This window comes from Otolemur garnettii, unplaced genomic scaffold, assembly GCF_000181295.1.
Source record: "Otolemur garnettii isolate 467f Iridium unplaced genomic scaffold, OtoGar3 scaffold00004, whole genome shotgun sequence".
NCBI lineage: Eukaryota > Metazoa > Chordata > Mammalia > Primates > Galagidae > Otolemur > Otolemur garnettii.
In genome coordinates, this window is record NW_003852399.1 from 29,966,316 (window position 1) to 29,977,395 (window position 11,080).

Below are 11,080 nucleotides of genomic sequence, written 5' to 3' on the forward strand. Positions count from 1 at the left end.
GGTGTATGTGGCTGGCGCCTTAGCCGGTTGAGCTATAGGCGCTGAGCCGAACTAATTTGTATTTATGTGTTCCCAGCATAATCTCTGATGATTCTGAAAGACCCTTTAGACCAGTGGTTCTCAACCTGTGGGTCACAACCCATGGGAACTGTATTAAAGGGCCACACATGGCATTAGGAAGGCTGAGAACCAGTGCTTTAGACAAAAGCTGGTTTCCCTTGGCTAATCTCCAAAAGTTGTGAAACAACCTAGGGGCAGGAGTATAAATAAAAAAGACTATTTTTTAGAAAACAGATGTCTGATAATCCTTAGTCAAGACCCCTGGTGGTATAAATTACTTCCATCGAGAAATGGTCCACTTGCACAAATCTCTGAAGAACCCACATCACCAAAGTCTCCAATTCTCCATAAGCAGTAGAAAGCTTATTTATAACTCTGTAAATACCCCAAATGCTAACAGCTGAGGTGAAATTTTAACCAGCAAACATTGAATTAGGAATATTAGAAAAGCCTTCTCATTTGTTCCTTTGGTCTTGAAAATAATCATTTTTTTGGAGACAGAGTCTCACTCAGTTGCCCTGGGGTTGAGAGCATGGCATCATAGCTCACAGAAATCTCACTCTTGGGCTTAAGAAATCCTCCTACCTCAGCCACCCAAGTAGCTGGGACTACCGGTGCCCACCACAACATGCGGCTACTTTTTTTCTTAGAGGTGGAGTCTTGCTCTTTTGCTTGGGCTGGTCTTTAACTCCTCAGCTCAATCAATCTGCTGACCTTGGCCTCCCAGAGTGCTGGGATTACAGGCATAAGCCACTGCTCCTGGCCCTGAAAATGATCATTCTAAAAAAGCAATCCAAGACTTAATGGATGACAGATGTTAAACATGACTTTGGGGGGAGTCTAATGTCTTTCTAATTTGTAATCTAAAGATCCATATTCTAAAATGCCTTTACAATGAAACAAGACCTTGGGCATAACAACATCACTTTGCTTAATATTCTACATGCCAGCTACAGAGTATTATATCTTCTAAAGTGTCCAGCTGCTAAGCAATATAAATTAAGTGGGAATTCCTGAAAGGGTTTTACCTTTTTTTTTTGTTTTGCCCTCTGCTTCTGGGTATCTAAAAAAATACCTGCCAGATGATCATGAAGAGGTATACTCCAGCCACTCTCTGAAAAGAAGACTTGGGGTCAAACCATCGAACGTAGGTCCAGCTAGCAGGAGTGAACTGCAGCACAGCTCTCTTGATCTTCCCGGTGGTTGTGTGAATGTCCCTGCAAGATGAGAGTGGCTTCAGTGAAAATCCAAAAAGGTAAGGATGCGGGGGAAAACAAACCAAAACCAAGACTAAAACCTGTGCATTGCTCATTTTATAACAGATGCTCAGAACTAATGGATAGCTTTCCACGTGAACAGGTTCGCGAAGGTCTCTCTATCCACAGGTGCAGCGCCTGGCAGGAAGGAGTGCACTTGAGAAGGAATTTCACTGAGGATAGGAACAGCATGGCATTCGCACTGCAGTCAGAGGGCAGGGAGTCGCTGAGCCAGGAGAGGTCTTCATTTGTGAGTTGATGACAAAAGCAGGGGCAAGGCATGAAAGACACCCTGGAATCATCCTAGGAAGGTGCAGATGCCAACCAGGAGACTATTCCACTCACTGCCCGTCTCCCAAAACAGAGCCTGCCCCGTGTTCTTGAGGTCACCTACATCATTTCTTTACCCCAGTTATTTCCTAGAGAAGTGAAGAGTTTGGGTTGATGAACAGTGACATTTAACCTTCCTTAGTTTTAATCCCACGAATCACTCAGTTTCCTACTCCCATGGTAGAAATACATGGCCCACATTTTACAAATGAGAACAGTTAAGCTCAGAGAGAGAGGTGGCTGCAGACTCGCCTCATCAGCGTCACAGCTGGGTACAGATTCAGCCCTCTCACACTAGTCCAAGAAAGCCAAAACCCAAAGTAAATGCCATTTAATAACTGTAAAGAGTCTTTAATTCAACAAATATTTATAGCATGGACCTTTCTGTCTCTGACATTGAGCTCAACCAGTCAGGCCTTTTGTTCCAGTGGGTGAGAGCAGGGGAGAGTGGTAGAAACCAGGGCTATTTTTTCATCCACCCACCCATCCATCAACAAGTTTGCATTGAGAAAATATCACAGCAAGATCTGTGGCACAACGGCAGCCAAAAATAGGACACTATCCAAAAATAAACAAGAACTACAAAGTGCCTGTATTTTAAAAAATGACAAAAGTGCATGGAAAGACCTAGAAGAAAACAGGAACAAATCGAGACACAACAAGATCAAGAATCAGAATATTTGGCCAGGAGTGGAGGCTCAGACCTGTAATCCTAGCACTCTGGGAAGCTAAGGCAGGAGGGATCACTTGAACTCAGGAGTTTGAGACCAGCCTGAGCAAGAATGAGACCCCATCTCTACTAAAAATAGAAAAACTAGCACCACATGTGTGCCTATTGTCCCACTTACATGGGAAGCTGAGGCAGGAGGATCACTTGAGCCTAGGAGGGTGTTGTGACCTAGGCTGAGGGCAGCAAAGTGAGACTCTGTCTCTAAAATAAATAAATAAATAATTAAAATAAAAATAAATAAAAAATAGAAAGTAAAGCTGGTTTGGTGCCCATAGCTCAGTGATTAGGGTGCCGGCCACATGCACCGGGGCTGATGGGTTCAAACCCAGACAAGGCCCATTAAATAACAATGACAGCAACAACAACAACAACAAAATAGCCAGGTGTTGTGGTGGGTGCCTGTAGTCCCAACTACTTGGGAGGCTGAGGCAAGAGAATCGCTTAAGCCCAAGAGTTTGAGGTTGCTGTGAGCTGTGATACCACAGCACTCTACCCTACTGAGGGTTACATGGTGAGACTCTGCCTTAAAAAAAAAAAATAGGTAAAGCCATTAAAGAACTAGAAGAAAATGCAGGTTACTATTTACCTGAACAAGTAGATTAAAAGCATTTTTGAAGTTTAAATGAAAAATCTACCACAGAATAAAAGGGGATGATGAAATGGAAAATAAAATCACACTTCTGATGCATTAATAACCTTAATCTATAGAAAGCACTAATAAAAGGGGGAAAATCCAATAAAAATAGCTAGAAATCCATTATCACAAAATTTTATGTGTAATTAACAAAGGTTTAAAAATATAATTCAAAGAAGTGACAAAATGGATACACACATGTATAAGTGAGATTATAAATTGTTGTACTGTACTTATAAGAATTTATTTACCAAAAAGAAACCCAAATCTAAGAATTTATTTACCAGAAAGAAACCTAAATCAGAGATACACACAAAAGTATATGTTCAATAATGTTCACCCTAGCCTTCTTAATATAAAAGTGAGAAACCTTGAAACTAAAGGACCATAAAAGGGAACTGGTTAAATACTTATGGTTTATCCATATGTTGGGATATGAAGAACATCTTTAAAATTCTAGAAGGATGGGTGGCACCTGTAGCTCAGTGAGTAGGGCACTGGCCCCATATATGGAGGGTGGTCAGTTTGAACCCAGCCCCGGCCAAACTGCAACAAAAAAACAGCCGGGTGTTGTGGTGGGTACCTGTAGTCCCAGCTACTCAGGAGGCTGAGACAAGAGAATCACCTAAGCCCAAGAGCTGGAGGTTGCTGTCAGCTGTGACGCCACAACACTCTACCGAGGGCGACAAAATGAGATTCTGTCTCTTAAAAAAAAAAAAATTCTAGAAGGATATTTAATGATGTGAGAAAACGCTATTTTGTTATTAAAATTAAACTAAGTTTTTAACACAAAGCAATTACTACTTTCATTATCACGACCATTATACTTTTCCTCCTTATCAATGGCACAGTTCTGGCACAAATTGAAAAGCAAGTGTTACTAACCAGGATAAAGCAGTGAGAGTAGTGTGTTCTGTCCTTCACGGGAGCACAGAAGAGGGGCATGCAACTAAGCCAGAGAGTCAGAGACAGCATCTTGGAGAGGTGACAAGTGAGCTGAGTCAGCAGAGAAAAGGATGACCAGCCTGGCCCACTGGTACACAGATCAAATCCCAGGTACAGGGAGGGGAGCATGTGCATGAACACAGGACCTCAGGGTGCTGGGAGGGTGTGGGGCAGGGACTTCCCCTGCCGAGCCCATGGACACACACTTCATCCTAGATACCAGGATAAGGGTATCTAGGATGCACCAGGGGGTGACACAATGAAGCTGACATTCTTTTTATTTTTGAGACAGAGCCTCAAGCTGTGGCCATCACAGCTCACAGCAACCTCCAACTCTTAGGCTTAAGTGATTCTCTTGCCTCAGCCTCCCAAGTAGCTGGGACCACAATGCCTGGCTATTTTTTGCTTATAGTTGTCATTGTTGTTTGGCAGGTCTGGGCTGAATTCAAACCTGCCAGCTCTGGTGTACGTGGCTGGCGCCTTAGCTGCTTAATAAGCTACAGGTGCCGAGCCAGAAGCTGATATTCTTATGAAGATCACTGAAGCCATGGGATAGATTGAATCTCGGGACAGGGGACTGCCTGAGATTCAGATGGGAGTCTGAATCTCACCTGTGGCAGCAGGGATAAAAGAGACGATGGATTTGAGAAATATTTTGAGACCCACTGAATATATGAAGTGGGAAGAGAAAATTACAAATGATTTAGCATTTTCTGGATAAATGCTTAAAATTAGGTTTATAATCATTTATGAATTTTGATTACTAATGAAATAGTAATTGAATAGAATTTATAGTTGACTCCCTCCAAAGCACTTAAATATATATTACGAAAAACTGTGACTGATGTCCAAAAAGGTGATGACTCACTTGAAGCTTGCCCAGTGGTAAGTCCTCATCTCCAAAAATCGGCAAACAACCATGCCCAGCCAAATGCCACCACCGTTGCACAGCAGGATGTCCAGAATGACTTGGTCCCACCAGCACTCGGCAAAATTGGGCAGAAGATGCATGAAGAAAAGCTGAGAAAAAAAGAACCCACGGTTGGAAACACAAATAAAACTGGATACCACGAAGAAACATACATTTTTAATAAGTACAGTATTTTAGAAAAAGTTGTTATTTTATTTCTTAATGTTAAAAAAAAACCAAAACCCTATTCCTGACAACAAGGTCTGCAACCTGGTACTTGTTTTTTATTTTGTGGATGGTTCATAAACAAGGCTTATCCAAATAGTTCTTCTTCTTCTTCTTCTTTTTTTTTTTTTTGATATAGGGCTTTATAGAAATAATGGTCTCTCTTGAAAAACTGATTGAATTCCCTCGGCTAATGATAAAATGACAAGGATCAAGGGGGGGAAAAGGAGAAAAGTTTTCATGCCTGACAACAAAGCACTGGTGTAGCCTCAACAGCAGCAGCTTGAGAATTCAAGTTGTACATTTCACCAGTATCCCATAGGTAGTTAGGTAAAACAGCAAATTATAAAAGCAGAAAGGTTAGCTCTCAATGATGTGATGTGGGAAACATAACGGCTTAACAGGAAATCTCACACTAACCCATTCACATTAATGACAATCCTTTATGACGCGCCCATGTGTGCAAGGTGCTGAGAGAAATGGGAAGTCAAGGGTACTGATCTCCAAGGGAGGAGTCGGGTGTTTTTCCAGATAACCAGAACACCAAAATATGGCAGACTGAGGCAAAGGTTGCAATGGTGACATAAGCAGAGTACTTATGACTCCCTAAGGGGACAAAACAAATTCATTCTGCCTGGAGGCAAATGAAGAAGGCGTCTGGAAGGAAGGAATATTGGCGCAGGAACATTACGGACAGGAAAGACTGACTTGAACAGAGATGAAAAGGAGGACGTTCCAGGAGGGAGGAACAGTGAGATCAAGGGTGGATCAGGAGTCTCAGGGAAACTATTTTGCCCAAATCAAAGAGTGTGTCAGCTGTGTCCAGAGCAGCACGCCGTGCTGTGTGAAACCCAGTTTAAGGTGAAATTACAAAAGACAAACTCCAGAAAAAGACTAGTCTAATGACTAATCTTTAAAGTAGTATCATAAATATTGTGCAGATAAAACAGTGGTCATGAAAGCATTTTATAAACTATGAATAATATATAAATAAGTGGAATTTTTCTTGTTAACATGCCTGCTGCTGAGAAACTATAGAAGAGTTACTGCATGTGATGCCTTTTGGCTTCCTGCCTACTCCAGGTGGGCTGGACACCCCTCCTGAAGTGTATTCCCAGGCTCCAAGCCAGGAGCTGGAGTCTTAACTCTTGCCCTTAGATGAGGAACAAAGAAACTTGGGCAAAGGTCAATGACACAGATTTGCTGAAACAAAACTACACAAAGGAGTGAGATGGCAAGGACATCCTTATGTCTGGGAGCTTTCTTGGCAGGTACCAGATTCTGGGGGTGAGATGAGCCCCAGGAAGACCCAGGGAGGCCAGGGAGCTGGCGGGGTTCAAGTTCCTTCATTTACAATGGATTTGTGTGGCATCTGCCCAGTGTGAGGCAGAGTCAGTAGGTCTGGGAATACACGGACAAGGGCCCTGCCCTCTTGAGGCACACATTTAGTAGAAAAGAGACATTTCTCAAGTACGAAACATGAGCTAAGCATTTCAAAGGAGAAGGAGGAAGTGTTCTATTTCTGCAAGTATGAACATGGAGCCCACCTAGAGAACAGGTTCCATGGGGTGGGCTGTAGACAGGGTCAGCTAACCCTGGGCCTCGGATGCAGGGTCAGAAGTATGGATTCTATTTTTAAAAGTAATGAACAAACACTAATCAGCTCTGAGCAGGAGACAGACTTCATCTGGTGGAGGTCTAGAGAAGATCGCTTTGCAGTAAATAGCGTGGAGAGAGGAGATGAGCACTGAGATGAGAAGTAAGGGTAGATTTGACACATGTGGGAGCAGGGGCCTGATGAGGCTTCAGTGGGCTTATACAGGTGTTTAGGAAAGAGTCTACAGGACTTGGAGACTATGGGCCACTGGTGAGCAGGGAGGGAAGGAACAACAGAACCCCACTGCAGTGAGTGAGGAGGAAGCAAGCAAGGGGCGAGGTACCTCGCACAGGGTCATGCAGCAGCCAGGTGATAAAGACTCATGAAATTCAGAGCTGGAATGTGGTATGGAGCAGGCACGTGGGTGTCACCTAAGGAAGCAAAGCTGAGTCCTCTCACCTGTATAACAGGAACACATACACACTGCCTCTCCTGGTTATGGCGGCACATGTCAAGTGCTGGCAGCTACTGCAGAGGGGTAGGGTTGTGTTCTCTCAAGACACCTTGGAAGGTGAACTTATTGGAGACAGAGTCACTGAGAGGTAATTAGGATGAGGTCATTCTGGAGCAGAGTGAGCCCCTAATGCAGTATGGTGTCCTTACAAAAAGAACACCATGAAGACTCAGCATGCACAGGGAGAATGCCGTGTACACACCAGGGCAGAGCGGGAACAGCAGGGAGTAACAGAGACTGCCAGGGAACCATGAGAAGCTAGGGGAGGGGCCTCCACAGGGGCTCAGAAGAAACAAGCCCCGAGGACCCCCTGACATCAGACCTCTACCCTCCAAAACTGTGAGAGGCATGTTAACAGGAGTGAGAGCGGATTGGCTCACTTCCCTAAGTTGGAGTAGGATGGAGATCAGTGTCAAGAAATACACTTTGCTCATGACCAAATTGCATTCTCTGGGAATAAGTAGCTAAGAATAATAACTGAAAAATCAAGAATTAGCTCCCCCCAATCAATGAATTAGCTTTTCATTTTGCTAATAGTTCTTCAAGACCATACTTTTCCATTAATTAAATGAGATAAACTTTTGATCACTGGTACATTGGATTTTTACTGGGAATCCATTTCTCGGCTGGAAAGTATTCTGCATGCTCTTGTAATTCTTGGACACCACAATTCTATTTATCTCAAACTGGAAACTGGCTAGTGAGTAAATCAATGTACTGAATTACAGATCTCCTCATCTCCCCCCCCCCCACCCCAGAATCTGGTACCTTGCAAGAAAGCTCCCAGACTTAAGCGGGTCCTTGCCATCCCACTCTAAGCAGATCCCCATATATTTGTCTTACTTGGGATTTTAACTTCCTTTAGCTCTATTTTATTTGTTTCTCTTTCAGTCCTGTGGGATAGAAGAGGTTTCATCTATTTATCAAGTTAACAAAGAGGTTCTTTTTTTTTTAACACAGTTAGAATATATTTTTATGGGATGGTTTAAATACAGTTTTGTACCACAGTGGCTGAAAAATGGAGGAACTGTGACCAGACAGACCATCTTTCTCTGTGCATAAACTGTGTGCACTATCTAGTCTGGGTAAGCCGAGGGCCCCTCCTTACCTCGGTTAGCTCCCAGGTAATGCTGATTGTCCAACAGAGACCGTAACTACGGATTAACAAGGCCTTCATGGCCCAGCCCCAGAAATGTCCAAATGCAAATATATCAAAGTGGCTGATAATCCTCTCCCAGGTGATAACATGGCAGTTCACAGCATACTCCTATTTAAAATAAAAAGAGGAGTGATTAGTGCAACTCTAGAAATCAACTTGCTTCCAGGGTTTTGACAGCAAATGAATAGATAGGATCTTGACAACTAACCCATGTCCTGCTCAATAAAAAAATAATAAAAGTTTCAGTAACTTGGGCTCAGTGGGTAGGGCGCCGGCCCCATATACCAAGGGTGGCGGGTTCGAACCTGGCCCCAGCCAAACTGCAACAAAAAATACCCGGGCATTGTGGCAGGTGCCTATAGTCCCAGCTACTAGGGAGGCTGAGGCGTGAGAATCACCTAAGCCCAGGAGCTGGAGGTTGCTGTGAGCTGTGTGATGCCACAGCACTCTACCAAGGGCAATAGAGTGAGACTGGCTCTAAAAAAAAAAAAAAAACCTTTGTTTATAAATCAGAATCTCTTCACTCTGAATTTTAAAAGCTGGGTTAAAAATGGCAAGCAAAATAATTGTTCAACACAATTGTTAAAGAAGTAGTATCACACAGACCATGTCATCTGATCACAGGGTAACTGAGTTAAAGCCAGTTACAAAACATAAATAAAACATAATTTAAAAACATACTTCTAGATATCATAAATTAAGAAAGAATTCATAATCAAAATTTTAAAAATGTTCAGTGTTAATGATAATGAAAATAATCTACATCAAAATAGATGGGATATATTTAAGTGGAACTTAGAGGAAAATATAAAGCCTTAAATAGTTATACTCGAAAAGACAAAAAACTGAAGCACCCAACTTCATAAGTTAGAAAATAAATAGCAGAACCCTTCATCTAAAAATATAGCAGACTATGGCTCGGTGCCCATAGCTCAGGGAGTAGGGTGCCAGCCGTATACACTGAGGCTGGCGGGTTCAAGCCCCGCCTGGGCCTGCTAAACAACAATGACAACTACAACAAAAAATAGCTGGGCATTGTGGTGGGCGCCTGTAGTCCCAGCTACTTGGGAGGCAGAGGCAAGAGAACTGCTTAAGCTCAAGAGTTGGAGGTTGCTATGAGCTGTGATGCCACAGCACTCTACCAAGGGTGACATAGTGAGACTCTGTGTCAAAAAAAAAAAAAAAAAGCAGACTACATGATTTAAATATCTTTTAAAATTACAAAGCTTTTGAGAGTTTTGGTTCCATTTCTAATATAGTTTTGTTGCTGGAATGTGCTATATATTTCTAAATAATTTAATGTATTTCGGTAGTTCTTATAAAAGTCGTCAAATGACTATATGACAGTATGACAATAACATTTATCAGGAATCTCTACATTTTGCATCCTTTCTTCCCAAAATTAATTTAATAGGAAATAGGAAGAGTCAGAAAATCTCCACCTATTACCAAATAGCTAGAAGGATTCTTATAAACCACACTAATTTTAAATTCTAGAAATGATACTTTCTAAGACAGCAAAAGAACTTTCCTGTCTCTTCAGAAACCCACCATGCAGATTTCCTTCTCAGATAAAATGCATTTAAATTTGCAAAGCTGAAGAGACTTTTTTTTTAATTCTATTTTTTGAGAAGCAGTGTGTTGTGATATAATGCCATGTAAGTGGGAAATCTGGAGAAAGGAGAATAAAATTCATTAAGAGTAAGTCAAGATAAGGCTTTAAAGAAAAACAAACTGCTCTTCAGTAAGATGAGAATTCTATTCCCAGACTTTGGAACAGCATGTTCTTGTCACAGGGAATCTCAGGCTAGGGAGAGATGCCCTTCGGCTAAAGCAGGTTACAGATTATGTTAAGGAGAGAGGCAAGGTCCCACCCACCCCAAAGTCTTCAGCCACCCTACCCTCTCCTTCACTCTGCGTGGGGTTAGATGAGGAAGGGCCGAGATTGGTTTTCAGAAGGCTACTCTTAATCTCAGCTTGAAGACAACTTTGGAGGTTGTTACACTTCATTAGAATATATCTATGCTCCAATATATGAAAAAGCACCTTAAAAGTCATAAAGAACCCAGTGCATCATATACTAGTAGTAGTTATGAATGAACAGATTTTCTCTGGTTCTGCGAATACTGCAGGCACTGTAGTTTAATGGAGCCAGGGAGCTGTGTGCAGGCATGACCCTGGGACCCAGAACAGCCCAGAGCTGAAGCCTCAATAAGGGTCGAGTGGGTAGGTGTGTGCTGAACCTCCAGCTGTTCCTCTAGCGGTCATGGGTGCTCCTCCCTTGCTCACCACCTAACCAAATACCAAGTCCTCTTCATTTACCTTGCCAAGTTGTTCACTGACACTATTATTTCTTGCTTTGACTTCTGCAATAGCTTTCTAAAACTGAAATATGTCAGGCATATAAAAAAGTATAGATGACACTACAATAAGCACCTGGCACTCACCTCCAGCTTAAGCTACAGGAACATCTTAGAAATCATAACACACCGTGTGTGTGTGTGTGTGTGTGTGTGCGTGGCAGAAAAGCAGTTAGGTAAACGTCCTCCCCGTGCAGGATCTCTACACTGCACAGTCCAGGAGGTGTGCTTGGCAGGAAAGTAGTTGGGTAAAACGCCCTCTCCATGCAGGATCTCTACACTGCACACTCCAGGCTGTGTGCATGGCAGGAAAGCAGGTGGGTAAAACGCTCTCCCCGTGCAGGATCTCTACACTGCACA

General features: G+C 42.6%; 1 protein-coding gene across 3 annotated transcripts in view; it reads right to left on the reverse strand.

The window, feature by feature from the left end:
- PTDSS1 (phosphatidylserine synthase 1) overlaps positions 1 to 11,080 on the reverse strand; it is a 77,135-nt gene that overhangs the window by 30,041 nt on the left and 36,014 nt on the right. For all 3 annotated transcript variants that reach the window (XM_023517557.1, XM_003782462.3, XM_023517560.1), the window contains 3 exons: positions 8,310 to 8,468; positions 4,824 to 4,975; positions 1,136 to 1,277 (listed from right to left, as the gene is read on the reverse strand). In XM_023517557.1, coding sequence (XP_023373325.1) covers positions 1,136 to 1,277; positions 4,824 to 4,975; positions 8,310 to 8,468 — 453 coding nt within the window. The remainder of the gene's footprint in view (positions 1 to 1,135; positions 1,278 to 4,823; positions 4,976 to 8,309; positions 8,469 to 11,080) is intronic.